Raw genomic sequence first — 27,477 nt, 5'->3', positions numbered from 1 at the left:
CCTTTTTTGCTTATTTTAACTTTATTTCACTTACAGGCGAAATAACAAATGGCCAATGAAGGTGCTGTGGTTATTTCCATTATCATAAATCCAGGTGTTTGCCCTGAGTCTCATGTACACCTGGTCTCCCACGTTGAGCTGCAGATTCATGCCATTTGTCGCTGTCTCGTGGCGGTTTCCAGCTGCATGGTTGTACACAATAATCATCGACACTCCATTTTTCATCAGTCGCAGCCCCATTGGTTTAGTTGATATATTATGACCAGAGAAGCTGAAGTAGTACATTCCTTTGACTGGAGCGGTGAAAATACCTGGGGGCGATTAACAGAGAGAGGTATGTACATCTTATACCAATTGAAAAACAATAGCTGTTAAGGCATTCCATTTTACAGAGTCAAAGAGTCAAATTATTTATTTGTTTTTTACCATATGAACTTATCTATTATGGCAGTGTATTAATGCCACTAGGGAAACACAAAAAATAGATCAGTATCACATAGTGTGATATGTATCAAGTTATAATCTGATAAATTTCACAGTATAACGTGAAAAGTTTTGTATCATGTTGTAACGTGGTATGGATCATGTTTTAACATACATATCACATTATGACAGGATACTATTTTCTTTAGGCATCAATACGCTGCTGTAATCTGAAAATACATCATACAGTATGAGTTTACCTGTTCCTGGGTTGTATGCGCCAGTGTTTGCATAGACATTCCTGTAGACGAGGGTGACCTCAGTATTAAAAGGTCCATAATTTCCACTATAGCCAGTAGATGCTCCAAAAGCCACCCGGTTACCTTGAGAGGTTGCATGAAAGCTGCATGTTATTATCATGTTCATTCATTTAAAGACAACTAAACCTGAAGCCATCTGCAAATGGAAACAATACACACACACACACACACACACACACACACACACACACACACACACACACACACACACACACAAAGACATAATATAAACCTATCACTTAGCTATGTCATGTTCTAACCTTGACTCTGTCCCCTCAGATCCTCTAATTCTTTCTCAGTTCTGCTCAGTTTGGCCTCAAGGTCTCTTAAGATGATCCACATTTGGGCCCCGTTTTCCTGGCTCCCTGCAGCAGCACTGACAAAATCTAGCTCGGTGTTGTGAGTCTTCATGCTGTGGACCTCTCCTGCCCGTTCATCCAGCTGCTCAACTTCAGCCAAACTAAGGTGCAAGAAGAAGAACAGAGTCAACACAACCACTGAAGTTGCCATCTTTCAATCTCTTCTTTGTTTGTCATAATCAGCTCTCCCCACTCTGCTTTATATGCCACACCAAGAAGGAAATAACCTTGAATGCCATAAATCGTAATCATGTTTTTCTCTCTCTCCCCAGAGCAATCTTATTCTAATCAGAGGTATGATAATTAAGAAGCTGTGCAAAGGTTTCAGTTGTTATTGTTTTATCACCCTTGGTCAACGATACCACTCAAAATTATTTATTTCTTAATTTAAAGGAGAAGCAAGTGATATGTTTTGTTATTGTACGTGTTAAATCACTATTTATTCATACGATGACTCACTGCTCTCCTGCTAACTGCAGTCACTGACAATAAGTTAGCTAAAAGGACCACATCACTTATTTCTCCTTTAAAAGATAAGCATGTCTGGATATTTTTGTAATCTAGTATTGTCTTCACAGCCAAAGCTTTATAATCTCTGTACAATAGACCTGCATCATGTTCTAACAACAAATCAATGAGGCACTGTGTTGCACTTCATCATACTGCTGATTTTGAGTCAGTCCTACATGCACCGTTTTGCTGCCTTATACACTCACTCGAGCACCACATGTATTCATCCACAATAAGAAATAGTCTCTACCAAATATCCAACTCTAAATTCTGTTATGTTTGGCAAAAATACTTAGTTACTCGTACGCTGCAAGCCTCACTGCTCAATTAGGATGTATCGCTCAGATCCAATTTTTTTGTTTGGCTATTTACATTATTTTGATAAATGGTCATGTTGCTTGACCCACATGCACAAACGAACAATAACAAAGACACCCCATGTAGCATGCTGTGGTAAAGAGGTGAACAAGGAGGCCACTGAAGTCAGTGTTTACGGTTTCATTTAAATGTTGATTTGCAGTTGAAGCCAGCCAAATGAGGAGAAAGAGAGCCACATTTTGAATATTGGCTTTTGTGGAACTTGGCTGCTACTTGTGTGTGGATGAGTCAGGACCAGGAGGTGTGAGACAAGGACATGAATGGCTTCACAGAAACAGACTTCATCCGAGATTTCAGGATGTCAAGGATGACAGTGAGGCATAATGATGATTATATCATTATGAGGATTATCATGTTTACTGTTTATGATGCTAACCATCTCAGTTAAAGGTGGATTCCGAGATTATGGAGAACGCTTGTTGACAAAATCCCTTATTGTCAAAGTCAGTGAATATCTCCTCAACATCCCCTACCTGTCCGTACTGCATGTGTGCTGAAAAAAAGGTGCCCAGTTATTGTAGAAAATGATTTAGAACTTTTTTAAACTATTCTATATATTCATGAGCCATTCTTAAAAAATATAGGTCTTTGATAGGAAGAAAGGCAATGTGCGCTTGGACTTTGCCTAGGATTTGTTCACAACAACTTACAGTATAGAAAACATGCCAGCCTTATCCTTTGATATCACCTGGATCTACAATAAAAAGAGAATGCTTTTTCATGTTGTTCTCTGACCTCAAGCATTTTATTACTTTAATGGTTGTGCTTTATGGAATCCCTAAAGAAAGGTTAAATAGAAATCAAGATATAAAACATAAGCAAAATACAAGGACATAAAAAGATTAGACAGTTACAGTAATACATCAACATAGTTAATTTACACAAGCAATAAAAAATGACAGATGCCAATCTTTGGGAGTAAGCAAAGGCATTTGCACGTGATTGGCCAAAATGTGAATCTATTTGTAAGTACAGACAAAAGAGAGCAGAAATGATTTCATGTTAGTATATATAAATATATAGAAGTTCATAGCTGATAAAAATATATTTTAAACAAAATCATATAAATGCTGATTAATTTATTTTATATGACCACGACCACATGCAACAATAACACACTGATTCCTGTGACTCAAGAATGTTGTCCTCACTCAGTTTCCCGTTTCCCTTGTTTAATGCTTTGGCTCTTCTCTTCCTTATTTGAACTTTATTTAATTTAAAGACATAATAACAAATGGCCATTTTCAAGATCCCATCGTGTTTTATGCAGTATACCTCACAGAGAGAAATACTGTAGAATTGACCGAAAAAGTGGAAGGCTGTTCATCTTTCTTGGTCTTCACTCCCAATGTCCTGGCATATACCAGCAGATGACAGATTACATGATTAATCATGATAAAATATTTGCATGTGATGTGAGGGTCTGGTTTTTCTAGCTAGCTTTGCCTTGCTGCCTGCAGGACACAGATTGTGTACAAGTGTCGATGAGTCTATCTGGTCTTAGAGGGAACACTAAAGAAAAGACCTCACATATCCAGGGACTGAAATAGACTAAATGCTCTGTGTCTGCCTCTTATACTGCACACTGAGTGGGAGGACACATACACACACAGAGGTGCTCTCAGCTCCCCCACATTCATCCAACATCTTATTTCCATTTTCAACCTACGTATATACAAGTACTCAAACACTAAGGCCTGTAAAGGAGTGCATGTGTGTGTGTGTGTGTGTGTGTGTGTGTGTGTGTGCGCGCGCGTGCGTGCGTGTGTGTGTGTGTGTGTGTGTGTGTGTGTGTGTGTGTGTGTGAGTACATGCATCCACTTAACACCTTCATGATTTGATTGTTTCTGTAAAGGCTGTGTGTTCCTTTTCTGGATAAGCAAAGGACCACATGTACAAACACTATAGCTTGATACCGGGCAAGAATATAAAAATTAGATTTTTCCTCTGAACTGGCTGCTGTATCTTCTCTGTTCACAAGAGGGCAGGCTGGGACAACTGACCAAAAGAGAAGAGGGGACACACGTAGCTTCATATGTACTGCATGTACGCGGCCATTATAATAATATATTCCCATTTTGGGACCATTGGCAATTAGAAGGCAAACATCAATTATTTAAGCTTTAAACATAGACATAAAACATTTTTTGTAAACTAAATCATATATTCTATCTTATTGATTAGTTGATTTTATTTGACCACCACCTGCAACAATAGTACACCAATTCATGTGGCTCAAGATTGTTGTCCTCCATCAGTACCCAGTTTCCTGTTTTTTCTTCCTTATTTGAACTTTATTTCACTTAAAGACAGAATAACAAATGGCCATTGAAGGTGCTTTGGTCATTTTCATTATAAACATAGACATAAAACATTTTTTGTAAACTAAATCATATATTCTATCTTATTGATTAGTTGATTTTATTTGACCACCACCTGCAACAATAGTACACCAATTAATGTGGCTCAAGATTGTTGTCCTCCATCAGTACCCAGTTTCCTGTTTTTTCTTCCTTATTTGAACTTTATTTCACTTAAAGACAGAATAACAAATGGCCATTGAAGGTGCTTTGGTCATTTTCATTATCAACAATCCAGGTGTCTTGCTGTATGTACACCTTCATGATGCAGTCCATACCTGTCTCCCATAGAAAAAAAATGGTGCATTGAAGCTCAAAATATCACAATGGAGACCCCAGAATGTTGAGCATCTTAAGTTGTATTTCAAGCAAGACTGGGAGATAATTTTGCTTTGCAAATGTCAACAATTTATGTCCTCAGTTCCCAAACGCATAATCAGGGTTGTTAAAAGAAAGGGTGATGTAACACAGCGGTGAACTGTCCCAACTTTTTTTAAACGTGTTGCAGGCACAACATCTAAAACTGTCACAACTTCAGCCAGTATTTAGTTTTTGATTTGTCTTTTTCCTTGGTCTGTCAAACTCTCATGTCATTCCAAACTCTGCCACTCCCTCCTGGGGCCTGTTTCAGGTAGCTGGTTTTGAGGCAACCCGGAGTTTGTTCGCTCTGAGTTGGTGGAAACTCTGGGTTTTCCGTTTCAGGTAGCAGGTTCAATGCAACCGAGAGTCAGTTACTGCGGCAACATACGCCGTGGGTCTAACCTGCTGGATAGGTGGTTAGACCTACCCTGAGTTTGTTTTCACTTTACGCTGCAGCTCCGACTGAAGAAGGAGTGTCACTGTCACACGCGTCCCTGTACAGTTTGAAGCAAAATCACTCCACAGAAATCTCCATCGGGATGTTTTTATCATTTCCTGATGATTTTACGTTTGATCGATCATTTATCTGATCAGTAGCCTTGTTCTCAGCCCTCGGTCCGTTCATATAGGCGGCCACCTTACACATCGTGACATGCTCTACATTCAGATTAATAAACATATTTGTATTGTATGCTTTTTAACGTCTGTGCCACTGAACAGATTTATGTCAGGTGGATTCATGTAACGCTGCGGCTGCACGCGATTGTTACTGTTCACTTGTGCGATCCTAAAGTCACAGACGAACCCTTTTATATTCATATTATAGCCTAATATGAATATAAAAATTATATAAATAATTATATAATAATTTAAACTGTGATCACTTGAGGAAAATGGATCTGATAATAAATCAATCAGGCTCTTCAATGGAAACTGTCACCTTATGTGTCAGACGTTAATGTCTTTCACTCCCCATTTAAAAGAAGCGACAGTCTGTTTACTGCACAGTGGGCTATTAGGCTACAGCTTCCCAAATACAGCGAATATAAAACACTGTCAGAAATGCTGTGCCGCGCCAGCTTTATTAGGGGAGACTGGGTATGAAAGTAACACGGGTAGAGTTGTAACACCGCCAGTTCGACCAATCAGGGATCAAAAATTAGCCATGTGACGGTGTCAGTCTCCTCAGAACTCCTCTACGATCACACATGAAAATTTTCCAGTCGTTTGAGCCATTTTTCCCGGAGCTACGGGAGAAAAAACAATTTTTAGGTAAAAAACGAACTTTTTTTTTTTTTAACTTTTTCTTCTAGTACTTTTACCGTTGTAGATACAGTTGTATGGGTTGTATCAGGTCAAACTATGGTTTCTGTAGTAAAGAATGGTGTATCTATCTCTTGCTAACGTCAAAGCACCATGCTAATATAGCTAGCTAAACATGGAAAACAGTGGCGGGGGAGGTTGTAACACATGTGTTACAACTTACCCCGGCACTGTTATCCATTGGAATCAATGCACATAGAGACAATTAATTTACTAGCGTGAGGAGACACACACTCACTCACACACACATACACTCACTCACTCACTCACACACACACACACACACACACTCACTCACTCACTCCAAACACACACACACACACACGATGCATGTCACTATCGTCATTAATATCTAATTCTCTAATATTAATAATAATTTAAGAATATTTTTGGTGAATCTATTTTCAAACCTACCCTGTTGTTTATGCTTATCAATAAATGGGCCTATCAAATGAAGTCCCATTGTTTTTTTGCATTTTGTATATCTGTTACATCCTACCCCAGTAGGTGTTACAATCTACCCCGGTAGTGGGGTAAATTGTAACAATGGTAACATTTTATTTGTCTTAATCTCACACATTCCGTGATATAGTTGAGGAAATTTAAATGGTTGCCACTTGTAGTAGACAAATATGGGTACTTTGCCTAAAAAATTCAGAACTGTAGCTTTAAAAGAAATGGTAGTTTAAGTGCTCTGGAAAAAAGTGTTACTTTCATACCCAGTCTCCCCTACTTTACTGCTGATATGCGTAACTTTTTAAAATAGACTATGGCTTCTCATACGGAAGCGAAATGATTGCTCTGTTTTTTTCTGAATTGCCGAGGAGATTAGATCAGAGTTATGTGACAATATACCCGTTAATTCTTCTCCATAGGCTACCATAAACTCATTCGTTAATATTTCTAACTCCAGTGGGAGGAGCGGAGAAGTTTTTTTTTCTTTTTTTGAGAAGTGGAGAAGTGGGAGGATCACGCATTTGTTTCTTCTGTTTCCATGGTGAATCATGTTATCAGCGATCCATTGACGATGGCTTTTATGCACACGCTCCACCCAGAGTGAACACGCTCAGAGTTGATTAACCCAACGCTGATCCACTGTTCTGTAACCGAAAACCCAGAGTTGCTTATCAACCCTGCGCTCTGAGTTAACCAACTCAGAGCGTATGATTAAACCCAGAGTATGTAAAACCAGCTACCTGAAACAGGCCCCTGCTCTACACTAGCTGCTAATTCCATTCACCTGGCCTGCCCCATACTCACCTGCTCCTCATCAGCTAATCAGCCCCTCGGTAGATATACCAGTCCATTTCCCTCAGTTATTTGCCAGATTAGGCTATCTAGTTTGTTTTCCTAGTTGGCGGTGGACTTACCCTTTTGCCTGCTCCCGGTCTGATTTGTTTGCCACCTGATTTATCTCCTTCCTTTTCAAGCTGAGTATTGAACACTGTTTCTGAACCTGAACTGTTTCCCATGTCTTGCAATTGGGTTCTTGTCAAGTTGTCTGTCATTTCCTGAAACCTGACAAATGTGTTTATATTTACAAAAAACAAAGTTGATCAGTTTAAACAAATACTGTAGATAGGAATGTGTTTGTACGGTTTTATATTGAATACACGTCGAAAGGGATTTGGAAATGATCACATTCTGTTTTATTCACATTTTATATAACGTCCCAACTTTTTGGGGAATTGGGGTTGTATATGTGGCAGCTACAGTACCAAGCGTGACAACCTTCCCAGAGTTTCCCATGAGTTTTCAGTCAGTGATATTTTGGACACTAGGGTTTAGAGAGAATGGGAGCACATGTTGTCTGTTTAGTTGTGGAATGGTTTTGAAATGATTGGCATTTTCATTGTAAAATTGGTAGATATTATTTTCAAGTGAAGTTACAAGAGAAAATGCAAACTATATACAATATAAAGAAAAACAAAATTGAATTGCATTCTGTTTTTTGTTTTGTTTTTTAATGAGGGAAGCATTCATCCAGGCTGGAGTCAGTAGTAGACATTTTAAAATGGCAAGCAAAATATAATTTCATATATTTGACACACAATGAAAGAGATTCTTTTTCACCAACATTATTATTTTGTAAATTAACATCCATTCTTATTTCCTGAGAAGCTCATCAACAATGAAACGTTAAAGCTCTTGATAAATTCGCTCCATACTATCGACTCGACAAAATGACAGTGACTAATTAACATTCAACCATTGGAGACCATAATCAAACTAAAAATTACATATCTTATTGATTATTTTATTTATTTTTAACATTACCACCACCGGCAACAATAAAAGTCCTGTTTAACCAGATTGTTGTCTTTATTCAGCACACTGTTTCCCTTTTTAAAGCTTTTGCCTTTTTTTTTTTTTTCATTCTGCTTATTTGAACTTTATTTCACCTACAGGCGAAATAACAAATGGCCAATGAAGGTGCTGTGGTTATTTCCATTATCATAAATCCAGGTGTTTGCCCTGAGTCTCATGTACACCTGGTCTCCCACGTTGAGCTGCAGATTCATGCCATTGGTCGCTGTCTCAAACCGGTTTGCACCGACATGGTTGTACACAGTAATCATCTGCACTCCATTCTTCATCAGACGCAGCCCCATTGGTTTGGTTGCTATATTATGACCTGAGAAGCTGAAGTAATAGATTCCTTTGACTGGAGCGGTGAAAATACCTAGGGTGATCAACAGAGAGAGTTACATCTTATACCAATAGCTGTTGGGCTTTCCATTTGATTTAGTCAAAGACAGCATTTCTTATCTTACTAGTTTAAGTTATTAATCAATTATTGCAGTGTATTGTTGGGAAAGTATGTAGAAAAAGATCTGTTAATGTTAAAAACAAACGTGATTTGGGTTAAAGATAGATCAGATGTGAAACTTCACATTTTAACAAATTGTTAAAACGTTCAGTCTTGGGCAGAGGAGAGGGAAGTTGCCCTTGGCATTTTGTCAAAACTATCAAGTAGCCTTTTAACATAAGTTTATAACCAGTAATAACATAACTCTTTATTTTGTTATAACCTGAGAAGTTTCACAATACAACATAATAAGCTCTTATCATGTTGTAACTGGTATCATGTCATAACATGATACTGAACTATTTTTGAATTTCCCAAGTGGCATCAATACTTAAAGGAATACTTCACCCATACAGAACCGGTGTTCTATCATTATAAAATAACTATTATAATATAATGAATGAGGTTTTGCTTCCCTTAGTCTTCCCTTGGCCCAGTTGTCCTGTTAATCCTAACCCTTAGACGGTGAGACCATAAAACACTCGTTCTGCCTTTTCTCAGGCTAAGATGATCCGATTTCAATTTTTTTTGCAAATTTATACTAAATAGGATCTCCGAGTTCAATACACCTTCATGTTCCAACCGGTGAAGTAGGCCTTTAATCTATGAATACAAATCATTGCAGTAAGTTTACCTGTTGCTGGGTTGTAATTGCCAGTGTTTGCGTAGACATTCTTGTAGGTGAGTGTGATCTCAGCGCTTAATGGTCCAGTATTTCCAACGTTACCAATAGATGCTCCAAAAGCCACTTGGTTACCTTGAGAGGTTGCATGAAGAGGGTATTGTCATGTTTATTAATTTAAAGACAACTAAACCTATTTTAATTCAGTCTTTCATTTCATTTAGTCTTTATTTCAAACAAAAATAAATAAAATAGCAAGAATGACACAACATACAAATACACATAACACGAAACAACAATAATTATCAAGTGTCATGAACAATATTTATAAAATGTATGGTCTTTGTCCGACATTTCTGGTGATGCCACCAGAAATGGAAACCATTTCATACACACCAACAGAATGTAAACCAATCGCTTACCTTGGATCTTTCCCTTTAGATCCCTCACTTCGGCCTCCAGTTGTCTTAAGATGAGAAAAAGCGTGCTTCCATCCGCCTGCTTGACTTCAGCCAAACTAAGGCAGAGGAAGAGAAGAGTCAACAAAGCCACTGAGGTCGCCATCTTCCTATCGCCCTTTCTGGTCTTGATCAGCTCAAGATCCCATCATGTTTTATATACCTCACTGAGACGGAAATAATGTAGAATTTACCCAAATATGCGGAAGGACGTTCATTTTTTCTTGGACTTCATTCCCACGAAAAGAGGAGGAAATGCCCTGGCAAATATCAGATGACATGATTGGCCATGATGCAACATATTGACATCAGTGGCTTTCTTCCTTAATATTAATAATACATTTTGTTTTTATAGCGCTTTTAAAGATAAAAAAGAAAATAACTTTATAATAAAACCAGTTGACTCAAATGAGCACTTAATGAGCTTTTCTAGCAGTTTTGCCTTGCTGCCTACAGAGTCAGATTGTGTACAGGTGTTGATGAGTCACTCTGGTCTTAGAGGGAACATTAAAGAAAAGACCTCACAAAACAAGGGACTGAAATAGACTAAATGCTGTGTGTCTGCCTCACACTGCACGCTGAGTGGGGGGGACACATAAGGCACACAGAGATGCAAAAAAGGGCAACAAAAAAAATTGATTTCAACTACTAGAAACAGTATACTTACATGAAAACACCAGCAATATTTGATTATTATCTCATTATATCTGGGAGATCAAACTTTAAAACTTATTGACGAAGGCCTTGTTTTTTTTCCTGCTAAAGGCCTAAACTTGCTGAACTATGAGGCTTTGTTTTTGGACAGTGAAGAGGTAAACGTTTAGTATTACTTCAACCTAAAACCTTGTGCAAAAGTCTTGAATCTGAAAGAGTGTGAGTCTTGAATTAAAACAAGGCCCTGTACCTTTGTTTGACAGCAGTCACATTTGGCCTCATACAAATGTGCACAGTGTGTTAACTGTTTGCTTAACTTCTGTGGTAAAACAACAATTTTATCTGTGATGTGTTAAAACGTTATGTCATAGATTAAACAATGTCAGCTTTCATTTGGAAGAGGATGACTTTGCAGTATGAAGTATTACAGTTTTTTTTAACACTCCTGGCAAACTAGCCAGACTATTGATAGCATCTGATCTGCTTGACTGGTTACCTGGCCCATTGTCACATTATCAACAACAGCCTATTGTTGGTAAGTAGTCCACATGGTTTCCTATACAACATCGTGAAATCTCAATCTCTCTGTCAAACATATCTTGGTATCTGTGTATTCACAACGAATAAACATATTGTTCCTGAACCATCCACATTTGTCTTTCTGTCATAATTTAATTGCTAATTATTGAAGGTAACTGTATAGCAGAGATGGAGCAGATTCCAATTCTTATTTTTTTCTCTTTCTGTGCTAACCTTAAACTGTGAATGATACAAAATCTTCATTCTAACTCACAATAGGTATGCTGTAAAAACTATACCAGTGTGCCACACACTTGGATTGACCTTGGCTTTCACTCTAAATATCATGTTTCTTGATCTTAAACTTGAGCTAAGCAAGGATGACTAGATGCTGGTAGCAAACTTAAAATCAAACTCTCTTTTTTTTTACTGACAACTTATTTTACATAATTGGCTGTACACTTTAGAGGTGTTAGTTGTATACTTGTTTTTGTTTTTAAAGGAGGGAAGCACTCATCCAGGCTGGAGTCAGTAGCTTTATTAACACAAGACATTTTATAATGGCATATATTATTCACCTGCATTATTATTTCGTAAATTATAATCAATTCTTATTCTTATTTCCTGAAGTTATCATCAACAATGAAAGGCAAGGGGGGTTAAGATGGCGTCGGAGAGGAAGCACGTAGTTCCAGGAGGCTCCGGTGATACTTTTCAGTTATCCGATTACTTTACACATTTGCGTTGCAGAAGTAGTTTGATACTAGTGTAACCCGTTGTGGTCATGTTGTGGTCATTTTCAGGACTTTAATCCTGGGTAGAGATTTTCTCACACATCCCATGTTGTTCAATGGGGTCATATTAGTCTATAACAGTTGAGATATTCTTTGCTAAATGAAGTGCATACAAATTGTATCCAGGACTTCTACTAAAGGGTTTATATGGCATATTTAATGAGATTTTGCCTCATTTGCATATTTTATTACTTCTTTTAGACAAAGTGTAATACAAAAAGTATTTCTCTTAATATGAAGATTAATCTGGTTAAAAAGTGTGAGGATATCTATAAAGGAAAAAAAAAGTCCCATTCAACACGTAGTGTGATACTAGTGTAAACTGTTGTGGTCATTTTCAGGACTTTCGCCCCGGATAGAGATGTTGTCTTGTCACACATCCCACTTTGTTCACTGGGGTCATATTAGTCTATAACAGTTGAGATATTCTCCGCTAAATGAAGCGCATACAAAACTTTCCCAGGACCTCCACTAAATCGATCTTTCTGGTCTTGATCAGCTCATGCTCCCATCATGTTTTATTTACCTCACTGAGACGGAAATAATGTCAAATGTACTGGAAATCATGAAGCTGTTTATCTTTCTTGGACTTCATTCCCATGAAAAGAGGAGGAAATATGTTGGGCCTATGCCAGCAGATGACAGATTACATGATTGACCGTGATAACATATTTATATATGATTGACCTCAGTGGCCTTTCACATTGTTTTTTTTCTAGCAGTTTTGCCTTGCTGCCTGCAGAAGTCAGATTGTGTACAAGTGTTGATGAGTCCTTCTGGTCTTGGAGGGAACACTAAAGAAAAGTGTGTGTGTGTGTGTGTGTGTGTGTGTGTGTGTGTGTGTGTGTGTGTGTGTGTGTGTGTGTGTGTGTGTGTGTGTGTGTGTGTGTGTGTGTGTGTGTGTGTGTGTGTGTGTGTGTGTGTGTGTGTGTGTGTGTGTGTGTGTGTGTGTGTGTGTGTGTGTGTGTGTGTGTGTGTGTGTGTGTGCGTGCGCGTGCGTGCGTGCGCGTGCGTGCGCTGTATCTTCTCTGTTCACAAGAGGGCAGGCTGGTACAACTGATCAAAAGAGAAGAAGGGACCCATATGTAGCTTCATACTTTACTTGTATGACTGTATGTACTGTCTTTAGAGTGATACGTATATAATGATTAATTCCCATTTTTGGACCATTGGCACATTTCCACTTTAAATGACTCAGCCTGATATCAGGAAGACATCCAAACAACAAATAATGTGGATTGATGAAATCAGTGTACGTTTCTTTGTTTGGCGTTTTCCGCTTTGTTAGACAGAGTTGAAATGGGGCAAAGAGGGGAGGACATGCATAGAACCGACCACGGGACGGATTCAAACCGGGTCTGCTCCGATGAGGACTGAGGCCCTGTTTCCACCTGGGATTATGATGTGATTTTGGTCATCTGATCACAAGTGGCCATCTGTAGTTAGAGCTGTATTCATGTGATCAGATCACAAAAACCACATGTTAAAGACAAGTGGAAACAGGGTCTGAGTCTCTAGGGGGATTTTCTAACCACTACGAGCACCCAAATCAGTGTATGTTTTAAAAAATAAACATATATTACTGTTTACAGTGGCAGCTATGACATCTGGTCTTAAACATTTCTAAATATGATATTATTAATAATAAGAATATACTTTTTTGGAGCTCAAACGGCAACCAAAACTGTAATAAGACATACTTACATGAAAACACCAGCAATATTTGATATTATCTCATTCCGCCTGTCTAGACTCTAGGAGATCAAATCGAAAACTATTTCATGGAATTGTCTGTGGTAAAACAACAAAAGTGGTATCTTTGATGTGTTAAAACATTATGTCATAGATATATTAAGCAATGTCAGCTTTCATTTGGAAGGGGATGACTGTGCCCATTCTCCTTTTAAAAGTCTCACCTTTCTATCTGAAATGTGCAGCAAAAGTATTTCTTTAACATTCCTAACAAACTAGCCAAACTATAATATAGCATCTGATCTGCTTGACTGGTTACCTGGCCCATTGTCACATTATCAACAATAGCCTATTGGTAAGTAGTCCACATGGTTTCCTATTCAACATTGTGAAATATCTCTCTATCTCTCTATCTCTTTGTATCTCGCTGTCAAACATATCCTGGTATCTGTGTATTCAAAATGAATAAACATATTTTTCCTATCTATATCTGTCTTTCTGTCATCATTTAATTGCTAATTATTGAAGTATACTGGAGCTGACTATGTATCAGATTTTGTTCTCGGCTGCAACTTACACCAGACATATCAAGAGGATAATTTGGACAAGGAGACAGAAATATCCTTCTGGCTTCATTCGGCTTGCCTCACTGACAAATAGGCTTCTCTCACTGGAGCCACCCAGAGCTCAAACTAAATCTGCCTTGATCTTTTAATTTGTCAATCATCTAAGAATAAAGTTGACACAACAGGTACGACACACACGTATGTTTTTTCTCTGTTAACACCTTTCAGGCTGCTAGAATGTTCATTTTACTTCTGTGCATCCGTGTCCGTGCTTCCGGCTGTCCCGGCTTTGTCTTTGCACATGTGAACTTTGTCTGATATATCTATGGAAGTTGTGTCGTGGTAGGCCTACTACTCTAAATAACTCTGCCGGACATAGGCATGACAAGCACTCTTCTGCAAACAAACGTGGCTGTGCTCCATGGCCCCCACGTGACCAGCATTGCTTTGTACTTACATGGAGATGTTTTAAGGCCAGAATCTCTCCACAGGACGACTAAATATATTGAAAAGGATTAGCTAACAAAGGAAAGTGTATGCCGTCAGCCTGTGGGAGACAAGCCTGATCCAAACATGTATCTCAAGGCAGCCTGCAGCGAGATCCAAGTGCCCAGGCAGAGAGGGGGGCCGAGGCTGGATCGCTGCCCCAGTAACCACCAGCTGAGGCTGGGGGCAGGAACCAGGGGGCACCCCTCAAGCCCCACCAGCTGCCTGCCTGGAAGCTTGGAAGCCTGCAGACCCGGAGAGCAGCAGAGGTTCGAGGAGCTTCTTCATGTACACAACCATTTTTTCCAGGCATCTGTCCAACCCAGTGTCAGCATGGTCTACAGGTAAGATACTCTTTATCTGTTGAAGGGTGCATGCACTTGAAACAATATCAACTTTCTTTTCTTTTCTTTTCTTGATCTGCATAAGCATACATGGGAAATTAGGCGTGTAGTAGTCTAACCCCGATCAATATAACAGCAGTATGATTATCAATTCACTGCATTTTGCATAATTTATAAACCTCCGGAAGTAAGGATTAAAGTTTAACTTTGCTCAACAGGGCCCCTGTCCTGGTAAATACCCAATGCTTGATGCTGATAAGGAAGAGCCCTTAGCACAGCCAGACCCTGCACTAATTTAACACCGCAATTAAACTTGACGTTGAAGGATACGTGAGGCCATCATTAGACGTACTGCTCTGTCTTCAGTGGCTTCAGTACTGCAAGACTAAGGATTTAAATTAGTAATGAAGTATTGGATCAACAGTCGAATGTCTTCGCAAACAGAGAGCAGTTGAGCTGTGAGCAGCAATGATCTCTTATAGATGAAATATTCCAGCATCGCTGAGTTTTGTTTCTGAAATGTCCATTATTGTTTTCAGTAAAAAAACAAGAAAGATGTGTAGTTTATGGCCAATTTCAATTCCTTTTTCTCTTTCTGTGTTTAACTTATACTGTAAACGATATCAAATCCTCATTTTACCTCACAATTGATATGCTTTTAAAACCATACCAGTCTGCTATACAATTGGATCAACCTTTCACTCTACGTATCATTAAGAAAAACTTTTTAATGATTACTTCTTACTTGTTTGAAGAATATTTTTTTTGATTATACACATGATATATAACTTATTGATTACCAGCTGGACCCTGTTTTTTTTAACCATTGGACAGAGCCAGACTGTTTCTGTCACCATGTCTTTCTGTCCCTCATCCCCAGATCCTTACTGTCTTTCTGACTGCCTGTCTGTCGGCCTACCTTTACCTGCCAGTAAGCTTTTCTTCAATAAATCTGACTGTCCACCCTGTTCAGACCCGCGTGACAATTTCACGCCTTTTCCTTTATTCATTGAGGTTAGCTAAGTTGGCAAGCTTCTGGTGGTAGAGTAGCCTAGTAGCAATCTTGAAATTGAACTCTCTGTTTCCCAAAAATGTACATAGGCCTACTTGGCTATATTCCGTACAGTTAGCTTGAGAGGCGTTACTTGGCGAAAGAGTTTGTTTCTAGAAAGAGCCAGGCTAGCTGGTTCCAGTCTTTTGGCTACACTAAGCTAAACTCCTGCTAACTCTAGCTCCGGTATGGTATCTTCCCACCTAAGTCTATGCAGGAAAGTAAACTAATACTGTATATAGTATATCAAAATGTCCATATAATGCGTGATGACTATAATAATAACCTGTTGATACTGATGACAAATGCATTAAGCTTATTTCTACTTTGTGCCTGTATGGCACTGGTATACTAAGCACCAAGTGTATTTTATTGGAGGGTTTTAATGTGAACTGAATCCTTTCCCTGATGCATTTATGAATGAGCTGTTAGCCAATGCAGAGTTTGGCTCATTAACAAACAATATTTAAAGGGCTAAAACTCCAGAGTGAGCTCATGAGACATTTGTCCTGAGGTCGAAATTCGACTGGTACCTAAACATTTCATCAATACCTTATCTACAAACCACTCGACTCGGTGCTTCACTGTATGAAATAAATGTCTTTGCATCCACTTCACTTTCATCATTTAATAGACCCGCGGTGAGTACGATGTCAGCATTCATCAGTGTCGCCATGCAAGGTTTGTTGTTTCAAAACTGAGATGAGGTTGTGGCAGAAGCTGGACTGATGTTGATGCTGATGGGGGTATAATGGAAAAATGTCATAATGATAGTGGCGGAAATGATGATGAGAATGGGAGCGGCAGTTATGGGGTGATATGAGGGTGATGTTAGGATATGAGTAGATGATAACATGGATGGTTGTGTTGCTGTTTTAAGGAGGACAGTTTTTTGGGATAAAGATTATGATGAATTTGCATTTTTAGTCAGGCTTCTTTCTCAGTATTTCTTGCTGGCCCTGAGAGAAATGTGTGGCGGATTATAACTATGACCATTATGTCTGTTTACATTAAACAACCAAATCTGTGTCTAGGGTGATTGTACGCACAATGCATCACAATGACATGTGCTCACGGTCTAATCCCCAGCATAGGGGGAAAGACTGTGGACATGGAATGAGACGGAGTGCCGTGTCAAATGGTGATTTAGAGAGGAAAGAAAGGAGAAGGGCGTGAGAGATGGCAAATATCGGACAGATTGATGAAGCCAAAAAAAGGTGGGAATGCAGAGGAATACATAGAGAAGGAGGTGATGAAGCAGCCGGAGAGTAGGACTGCTGCAGCAGTGACGTCACAGACAGCTTAAGAGAGGTTTTCCCCTTTATTATCTCTCATTTTCTCAACAGGCGGCTCATGCTGATTAGGAAAACTATCACATTGTGAAAAGCCTTTTGAGCACCAGAGGAAAATGTGCAACACAAAATGACTCAACTACAGGGCTGTAATTATGCGACATGGAATCAAATGGGGCTTAGAGCTTTATTTAGATAGCAGTGGCTATTATGGGTAAACAATTATGTTATCTGCATAAATAGTTGCAGTATTTTGGATGAACACAGGCAGTGCCAGCAAGCTATGCTGTCAGATGTTTCACACTATGAGAAACATAGGGTTGGCTTGAAGGTATTGATCAATCTCCCGATTGCTGGGACATGGTTGTTCATCCATTTCAATATGTGTGTATTCACTGTATGGAGGTCAGCGTGTTGCAGACAAAGTTCCAGAACTCTATTATAGGTTCTTACTGGAGCAATTAAAGTAGAGTGGTTTGCCTCGAGGCAACAGCGTTTCAGCCCGTTGGGGATTCCAGGCGAGGATTAAGAGTTCCAGTTGACTTTTCTGACTGACACACTTTTAAATGGGATCGACGGGGGAGCAAGTTGTCGCCCTGGAGGTGCTGGTGACATTAGAATAATGTTTGCGGCTGTGTCCAGCTGCACAGTTAGGTCTCCTATGTTGCAGGATGTGGTCGAGCCAAAACAGGGTATGCTGTCATGCTAAGCGGCTGCAGAAAATGTGGAAATGGCAGCACACCAGGGATTACGTTTCTGTTTTTTTAGTTGTTCTAAAAGGTTGTGTGACCTAAATGGGTACCCCACTGCTTTAACGCATCACAATGATTTTATGCATCAAGATCATTATACTTGTCAAAGGCAGTGCTTCAAACAGCTGTATATTTGTATGCTGCCTTTTGTGTCTGAAGGGGTTTAAGAGATGTTGAAAAGATGTACACATTTACTAAGCCAGTAGGGTCTAACAATATCATTTTAGAGCTAATACTACATGTCAGTGCAAATCGCAGAAATACCCCATTAAGGAGTATATTTCTTTGTCACATAATTATGAAAAAAGCTTATAGCTTAAAAGGAAAATACAAAATAAATGATTTCATACACTGGAAGCCAAAAGGTAGCCTATGAAAATGTAGGCAGTGTTTGATCTCCGAAGGTCATGTAAACCAGAGAGTGTTAGCGGCATTACAGTACATTGCATTGACATCCGTGGTGTTCCTATGGTAAATGGTAAATGGACTTGTATAGCGCTATATCTCCGTTTATCACAGACTCAAAGCGCTTTACATTGTTTTTTGTACACATTCACCCAGTCACACACACATTCATACACCGATAGCAGCAGCTACCACGCAGGGTAGGCTTAGCACTAGGGTGCTAAGCTAACTAAGCTAACTATCGGGAGCAATTCGGGGTTCAGTGTCTTGCCCAGGGACACTTCGACATGTGGCGGGGAGATGGGGGATCAAACCTCCGACCCTGCACACCAGAGGCGAGCTCCCTACCCACTTCGCCACTGCCGCCCCTCGAATGCGTTCCTATGCATGACACTCATTCAAAGAGACAGTAAAAAGACGTTATCTCAACTCGGATGCATTAGATTTGGTCAGTCAACACATACAAATCTGAACAAACCTCATGCCTACTGACCCAGAGGAGACTGACCCTTGGAATGCAAAAAAAAAAAAAAAATGCAACATATTTTTTTATTTGATTTTGTTTTACAAGTGTCTGCTGTTGTCAAATGCTATCAAAGGGATATAAATAAAACTGGGTTTGCCTCGAGGTTTGTGGATGTTCAATGAAGCGTGAAATCCTGCATTGTCACATTACAGCTCAGTGGGGGAGGAAAATAAGATATTGCGCTGCCTGAACAACTGGTGTATGCCTTTTTTGTTGTCACAGTGCCACTAACAGTAACATCTGCTATGAGATAGCAGCGTCTGTGTCGGCTTGGTTCTTGGTTCCTGGTTCTTGTTGCCATGCTATTTGCACAGGGGTCACAGATTAGAAGTCGGTGCTTATAATGTTGGAATTGTAAAGGTTACCGCGTTGTAAGATAGGTGGATGCACTGTTAAGGCAGACAACAGAAAGAGCGGGCTGCAAGTGAAAAGCTTCATAAGTCCTTGCCGGGGAAGTTGAATTGTCCCTGTCGTGTTCACATGTATGTCACTGTTATCACCCACCATATGCAACCGTATGCATCTTGCCTGAGGTAGATCTTATTTTTAGTCAATGAACACACACACACGCATCAACTCACATCAACTCAGCTCCCTTGACCTCCATTCAGATTACACCTCTATCCCCCTTCATATCTCTTTCTCTCTCTCGCTCCCTCTTTTGAGTGTGGCGCCATAGTGAGAAACACTGCAGCTCTTTCAGCCAGTCACTCAGCCAGCCAATAGCCCATACATGCCATCTCTCTCTCTCCCTCATTCACTCTCTCTCTACGCTCAACAAGCGCTGCTCTCCTGCCTCGCATTGTGCATCTGCCCTCCTCTCCCTGAAGTGAGGTACGATGCATCCTCCTCTCTCCTCCTCCTCCTCATCGTCTCTGCTTGTCCGTTTCCATTCCAGGGTCCCTCTATCAAACAGAGCATTCTTGCTGCAAAGCCGGGGACCATAAGAGCTCTGTGACTTTCCTCGAGGAGTTTGGAGACGGGACAGGGCTGCGTGGACAGCTGCTGGAAAGGCACGCTGCTTCTGCTGTTTTGGATACTGATCGTTGGTGGGACCTCTAGCTGGCTCTGTAACACCGCTTGATTCCTCCCAAAGTTGCGAGGAGAAGGAAGACACACATCAATTGAGAGTCCCATCCGTCCTCATCCTTCTTTCTCAGAGAACGCTGACCACTCACCGGGTGTAAGAACCCTTGTATCAGTGACAATTTTTGTTTGTGTGTTTGTTTGTGTATTGTAGGTGGGAGCAAATGCAGACGTTGGCCACCACGCCACATTTGTGTTTGTGTAGTGTTTTGTGAGCGTTTTTCTGTGAAAGCATGACCTTGTTTTTGTGATGTGCGACGGGAGGTAGAGGGAGTCTGAGATTCTTTTGTGTGTGTGTGTGTGTGTGTGTGTGTGTGTGTGTGTGTGTGTGTGTGTGTGTGTGTGTGTGTGTGTGTGTGTGTGTGTGTGTGTGTGTGTGTGTGTGTGTGAACAGTGTCGGAAGCAGAGTGTGTCGGGGTGCATTGTTACTGTCCTCAATCGAGGTGTTTTACAAAAAAGGCTTAGTCGCTGGCGGAGGGGCAAGAAAAATAATTCCCGAAAATCCAGGTATCCTGGTTGCCTAACAAAACCTCTAAGACGCCCTAAAGAGAAACTCAGTAAAAGGGGCATTAGAGATAGAGTTTGTAAACAAAACTGCATAGTGAGAAATTAGCAAGACACCTTATTTGAGTTGGCAAATGCACAATCCTTTACATGGGATTTCATGAAGGGAGATGAAACAGGACAGACACATACAAATTAAAATGAAAAACTAGGGCACAAACGCTTCATATCGCCGCGTCGGAGCATATTAGAGATGCGCACAGAAGGTGTTTATCTGGAGGAAACATCACAGGGAAAGAATATACACTGAGGTTCCACAGGTTTTTCTCCACTCAGTCCACTTTCCGGTGTAGCAGGACCTTTTCCTCTTCTCCTCACACCTTTGACCCTCTGCAGCAACACACAGGCTCTTAAATGCTCTCCTTAAATGGGAAACTCTTTCAGCGACTCATTCAGAACCTCTTCTCCTTCATCCTTCAATCCTTCTCCCTCCATCCCCATCCTGTCTTGTATTTCTTTTAGGTGGAGTCAGACTGGCACAGGATCCCCCACTCAACTCCTCCTGGCACACTGACCAGGACTGCACCGCTGCTATGTCCAATCCTAGAGTCACATCAGGTTGAGATTCCTCTCCAAGGAGAAAGTGAACAATCTCATTCCTAACCTGTGATTTCCATATGCGATTCGGCAGCATCAGGCAAAACTGGCCCGGGCCACTGAGTTTCCACTTCACATAAGAACAACAGGGACAAAGTCTGAGTTTGAACTGAACAAAAACAACAGCATTATTTGTGTCGGAGCAGCTCTAGCGGCCTTTGCCAACAGCCATGCAGGTGTCCTTTGCATGCACAGACCACGGGCTGAAGGCCCCGCGTAACAGCGAGCAAGGCAAGCAGAACGCCACCAGTCCCAATGAAGCCAGCAAGGCCCGCGCCCGCTTCCGCACCGTGGCCCTGATAGCCCGAAGCCTGGGCTCCTTCACCCGCTACCAACACAACCTCAAGGAGTCCACTGCCAAGCTCACCGGCATGAAGTACCGGTACGTACACCGATGGTTGGAGACTGTGTGAAAAAGTAGTGAGTAAGAATGAGGAGGTGGGTTTAGTTTTTTTTTTCTCCTCAGTCGATGAATAAATTATTATAATTCATTTGAAACAACATCATTAGTGTGAAAGTGGGGGATAAACAAGATACCTAAAATTAAAAGGGAGAGAGCATAAATTAAAAGGAGCCTTGATGGAGACAATGAAGCGATGTGAGCAGTGACAGGTGGTGAGTGGGATGGTGTGTGTGCGTATGTTAGTGTCAAGGAAAAATGCAGGCAAAAATACAGGCGTTTTTTCCAAGTTGCATATTGTTTGGCCAATCTATCTATAATTTCACAATTAAAAGTGTCTAGCAAACTAGGGACAACTTAGGTTTGTTTGGAATGGTTACAATTCTCAGATGTGAGTATGTGAATTCTATTGGTTGCCAGAACAATTCGTTAAGAGAGACAAGATAGTTTGTTGCAGTAATTACAGATGATACTAATGATTACAGAGAAACATATAATGTTCCTGACACACACAGACAATGTATTCTAAAAGCCTTTCTTTTTTAGTCAGGCACATTGGTTTGAATATAAAAAATACCTTAATAACACCTGGTACATTAACAATGTTCCATCAAATAATGTCCAACAAATAATTCAATCCAAAATAACTGTACAGCTCATTTCACAGTTTAGTTAAGAGCAATTCCATCACATACAAATAGGAAAATCTGTCAGCTGTTTGTGCTAAATCAAGGGGGGTTTGAGGAGTTTGGTGGGTAATGTGTGAGCATAAGTAATTCTGCGTTCAGTATGTATACCATAAGGATCGGTAAAGAGAAAAGTAATCAAAATGCTTATTTGTTTCATAGACAAGATCAGTCAGGCTGACCAGGAAAACAAACAGTTTTAATAAGAATAATTGTGTTATCTGTAGAAGAAGAAAAACAATTTGAATACAAAATCAAAACCAATAAAATAGATAAAAATAAATGAAGTATATAACTGACTGAAGTGTACTCCAAACAGCTGCATAAATCAGCATAAATAATGTGCATCTAAAGCGCAACACCTCACTTTATCAAATCTGAATTTGACCTTTAAAGTCTCTCATGAGCTGGTTCAATACCACCGGCATCAGTTTACCGTAAGACTCTGAGCCAAGCCACGCACAACTCTCAATAAGAACTGACCGCAACCGTAAATTACATTCTGGAAAGTGTAACAGTAGAGCTGTGCTGTGCTGTGTGTGTGTGTTTGTGTGTGTGTGTGTGTGTGTGTGTGTGTGTGTGTGTGTGTGTGCGTGGGTGCGTGCGTGCGTGCGTGGGTGCGTGTGTGTGTGTGGGAGTAACAAAGCTGGGCCAAGTAAACAATGGTCCTCTTAGCTCAGCGGGTGGGCTCTTAACCCAGACCGCAGGTGCAGAATAATAGCTCTCACCTCACACTGTCAGCTCTCTTGGAGAGTATAAAGAGAGACTGAGAAAGAAAGCATTAAATGAGAATGTGATAGAATTAAAAAGAAATAAAAAATTGAAAAAAATAATGAATTACAGATTGAATGAAGTCAGATCACAGAAAAGAAGCAATTATCAGTAACTCTGCAGATTGGATGAGGAGCAGCAACATGTGAAAAGGGTCTGCTTGTCACACAATCTCATCTCGTTTCCATAACAACCTTGAAATGGCCAACTTCAATCTGTTCCCAGCACAAAATCAAGCCTGCTTACTCCCTCGTGCTAACTGGTTCAGCATTTACAAAATATTATACATTGACTAAGAGGATTTGTTTTGAAAAATCTACTGATTTCATAATTTCAACTTTTTTTTTTAGGTTACAGATTAAACCAGCAAACAAGACACCTTTTTCCCTCCGTGAATGTTTCTATTTTGCTTCCTTTTTTTTCTTAGAGAGAAACTGATACGGAAACATTGTGAAACTTTGGAAAATGGCATGCCTTTTTTTTTTTAAATGTGTCTGTTTATTTTGGTCTGTAACATGAGGATTTGTACATCTTTGTAGCCACTTCTCAAAACAGGTGGAGGATATTAGCAGTAAAGCTTCATTCAAGTCCGCCCCACGGAGAAGCAAATATTGAATGCTTCTTGTTTGCATGGTACTTTCTATTTCTCTCTTCTTCAATACTCTATCTCTCTCTCCTTCTTTTTTCAAACTTCTGACTCAAAGGTGTTTGGTTTAAGTCGTAGGTCTATTGCTTTGGACGCCATCTCACGGGGAAATCTCTACCTCTTGGGTTGAAGCCAACTCTGAAAACAAATATGTGCTGTGCAAACTCTAAGATTGTATCTGTGTGATAACAAATGAAATAATTTTTCTTTGCGGAGACAAGGGTGCACATATTTTGTGGGCGTATGCATTGGCACATTGCATACATGATTGCATGTATGTGCATTAAAAGAGTGTGGCATCGAGGCTCCTCACTGGGGAGATCTGAAGGCGTTGCAAGTTGAAGCAGAAGATGTAGCACTTACTAATAATAAAACAACCATCCGCAGCGTCTTAGTTGTCATGGTAATCCATGAGGTAGCTCTAATTGTGTTGTCGCCGCTCAAAGCGGTTTGACCTCTTCTTGCTCTTAAATTCATATACAAACCCACAACCAGCAACACAGCCAAAACATGCAGTTGTTGATGGCTTTGCAAGGTTTGCCGAATATTTCTGGTTCCTGGAAGAAAGCACCTGGTAGCCTATGGAAGATCATAATGGTCATTAGTCACCAGAAAGTATTTTGACAGTCCAGGAGGTTTGGAGAAGATTGCACTTGGTTGGTCCAGAGCTGTGCTGCAGATGGGAATGCAAAAATCCCTTCTGTTGGTCTCTTCATACGAGGGCTTATCACAGGCCGGCAGAGAGAGAGAGGCACCCTCTGCTGTGTTTGCATCTGTGTGTCGACAGTGTGAGAAATGAAGCCATATGAAGTGTGTGTGTGTGTGTGTGTGTGTGTGTGTGTGTGTGTGTGTGTGTGTGTGTGTGTGTGTGTGTGTGTGTGTGTGTGTGTGTGTGTGTGTGTGTGTGTGTGTGTGTGTGTGTGTGTGTATGGAATTGTTAAATTGCACCCGGTTGAATGAAAGTTTGGGAGGAAACTGTAGGGAGTATCGTCCCATATGTTTGTGTGAAGCAGCCCCAGAGCGAATGTTATTCCTGCATTCATTTTATCCTTTTAATTCATTTCCCTTGAGTCACCTAACTCATTGATAAAAGAGAATGGATTTATTTTGTTATGATCTCAGTTTAAAAATGACTGATTACTATTGTCAATTGGAAAGTATTTTGTTGTTATTGTATGCAAATCAGCTTGGTTGAGGTAAAACTTTCATTTGTTTTAAATTGTGTGGCAGGGAGCACACATGACATGTTTAGCATGAAGTCAGCAAGAGTTTGCACTTTTGTGTGTGACACTAAAACATTCAGTGGGGTTTAGACAACGTATTTGGATGCGCATTTGATTGATGATTACCCAGAAGGCTGCCGTTTTTAACAGCTATAGTGAGGACTGATGCAACTTGTCTGAAGGATAACAGATAAGAAAAGATAGTCTGCTCACGTCGCACTTGTCAGGATGCACCGTGATCATCATTTGCTTTGTGTTCTGCACTGAACTTTGATGGTGTGTATACAAGCCAAGGTTCCAGTGTGTGCACATGAGTGTGTGGGTTTGAATGACTTCACGCACAGCTGCACTCATGGTGCCTATCATGCCCTTTCGCTCAGAGACACAATGTGTGGTGGTGTGTTCCACTCTGAGATGGCTGTGGGGGTTTCTGCCCTGTTTTCATATAGTCTCCATCACCCTTCAGTAAAATGGATTAATTTAAGGTTTCAACATGGTTTTTACTTATGGTCCGGTCTAAGCCTGTCCGCTGTGATGTGTAGCTCTAATAATAAGAGCCAGCATGGAGCTTCACTCTGCTTGAAGACCAAACAAGCCTCCTAGGATAGGGACTGCCCGTTCAGTCAAGTGAACATGTTTGCAAGGACATTTTAAAGGTCGCAACTAAAAAGGGGTTTCTGCAAGCATATTGGTTTCATAATAGTGTTGGCTTGCAAATGCAATTGTGTTGCAGTGACCTCCGTAAACACAGTGTTATCACAACGATCATTTGAAGTGATAAAACTGCTGCTTGTGTATAACACCAATGTAATAAAAAATACTAGATGACTGGTTGCAGGGCTTTACAGGGCAAATCAATCTAATAATCAGATAAACCTTACCTATTGAGACTACCGGTATCTATCTAACCTCTCTTTTTTTTGTGTGTGAGTTTTTCATATGTCACTAAAATCACAAATGTACATTAATAGAAATGCTGTGAGGTCTGCTGAAAGTGTGTTTGCATCAGAGATTAGGGCTTGGCAAGAATCCACATCCAAACTCTCTTGTATTACATAACAATTGCTGTGTAGTGTTTGCGTTAACACATAACAACTATTTATGTCCGATTTCCCTCAAGAATCATTTCTAAAATCCTCCACAATGCATTTGTCAAAACGTTTCAGTTTGAATTACTCGTTTCAATGCATGCCAGTGAACTAGAAGAAACTACACCTAAAAAGATACCGTGACATCCTTTTCTTGGTCATTACGTTCTTCAGATGTTCCTTTCTTTTCCTCCCCTTTCCCCTCCACATTGCTAAGCTCTCTCTCTGAAATCTTCCTGAATCAACCCACTTCAGATCTGCCCACACGTTTTTCAATACAGGATCAACCCACAAGCCAGCTAGCTTCAATCATGTGTCCGTGTTGAAAAATACAGCTATTTGATGTGAGATTCTCTAACCGTCAGTCATCTGGGTTTTTCTTACGCCATGTTTGGACAGAGAAATGTCTTCATGCTTAGGACAGCCTTCCACAACACGGGAAAAAAGTAACAGAGTGTGTGTACATGCTAAATAGTGTTTGCATGGGCCTGTGTATGCTGCTGCTGCTAAAAGAAAGGACAAAATATTTAAATAATGTGGACTTTGGCCCTGTGGAAAAAACAAAGCAGATAGTTGGCACTTCTTTGTGCACATTTACACACAAAGACACAAAGACACACACATGCACACACACACGCACACGCACACACACACACACACACACACACACACACACACACACACACACACACACACACACACACACACACACACACACCATACGAACATGTGCAGGACCCTGCAGGGAGCTGGCTGTCATTTCCTATTTCCCATTCTGTGTCATATGGAGTACTTTATCTGTGGAGGGCGTTTGATCTGCTTAGACTTGGGGCTTGGTCTTGCAACTCTGCAAGTCTCTTGGTCTTGAGTCTCTCATTCCCCCTTTCTAGCACTCCTCCTTCTCCATCCTTTTCTCTTCTTCTGTTATTGGTAGGTTTAACCACTGTGGGTTTTTTTTCCCTTACAAGCAACTTGGCTGCAGCTTGTCCTTCATACTTCATCTATTCATTGTTCCCCCTAAAACTTCTTGATTTAACTTCCCTACATTCTTCCTATCCACGCCAGCCCTGGCTTTGATTTATGTTTTGAATACGACCTGCCTTTCTCCCCTGCACTGAATTATTTGGATAACAACATTACAGTTAGGTTGCCATCGGGATAGCAGTGGGAAACATTGAGGTGGGTGTAGTCTAATCCCTCTGCCCATCACAGTTGGCTTGTGTGGGTTTGCTTAGTCCCAAGCGAGTGAGGAGTAATATCTGTTTACTCGCCACCTTGATAAAAGGGTTAGCGGACAAATATTGATTTGAGCAAACCAATATCACAAGATAAATGATTCGAAAATGCCCTGGTGTGACTTGAGAACCGTATAAGGGCTTTCTAGGAACCACCCTACGAACAATACGAGGTCAT

At 40.3% G+C, this 27,477-nt stretch overlaps 2 protein-coding genes across 3 annotated transcripts in view; one reads left to right on the top strand and one right to left on the bottom strand.

Annotated features, from left to right (window-relative positions):
• Nucleotides 1-30: 30 nt before the first annotated feature.
• Nucleotides 31-10,028, bottom strand: LOC307255396 (complement C1q tumor necrosis factor-related protein 4-like; the record flags this gene model as incomplete). Its single annotated transcript, XM_080034079.1, has 6 exons — nt 31-311; nt 684-806; nt 1,004-1,203; nt 8,440-8,716; nt 9,477-9,599; nt 9,887-10,028. The coding sequence occupies 6 exons, from the start codon at nt 10,026-10,028 to the stop codon at nt 31-33; spliced, it is 1,146 nt and encodes a 381-aa protein (XP_079890205.1).
• A 4,692-nt stretch (nt 10,029-14,720) lies between these two features.
• Nucleotides 14,721-27,477, top strand: part of kcnab1b (potassium voltage-gated channel subfamily A regulatory beta subunit 1b) — a gene marked incomplete at its 5' end in the record, with an annotated part of 37,583 nt that continues 24,826 nt past the window's right edge. Inside the window, one exon of one of the 2 annotated variants that reach the window (XM_080033448.1) lies at nt 14,721-14,977. In XM_080033448.1, coding sequence (XP_079889574.1) covers nt 14,721-14,977 — 257 coding nt within the window. Of the gene's footprint in view, nt 14,978-21,420; nt 21,633-27,477 lie in introns of those variants that run through there. The other variant, XM_080033449.1, reaches the window with a different exon arrangement.

This window comes from Ammodytes marinus (genome assembly GCF_949987685.1).
Source record: "Ammodytes marinus genome assembly, chromosome: 9".
Classification (NCBI taxonomy): domain Eukaryota; kingdom Metazoa; phylum Chordata; class Actinopteri; order Uranoscopiformes; family Ammodytidae; genus Ammodytes; species Ammodytes marinus.
Note: the sequence above shows the minus strand (reverse complement) of the source record. Positions and strands in the feature narration are given on the sequence as shown.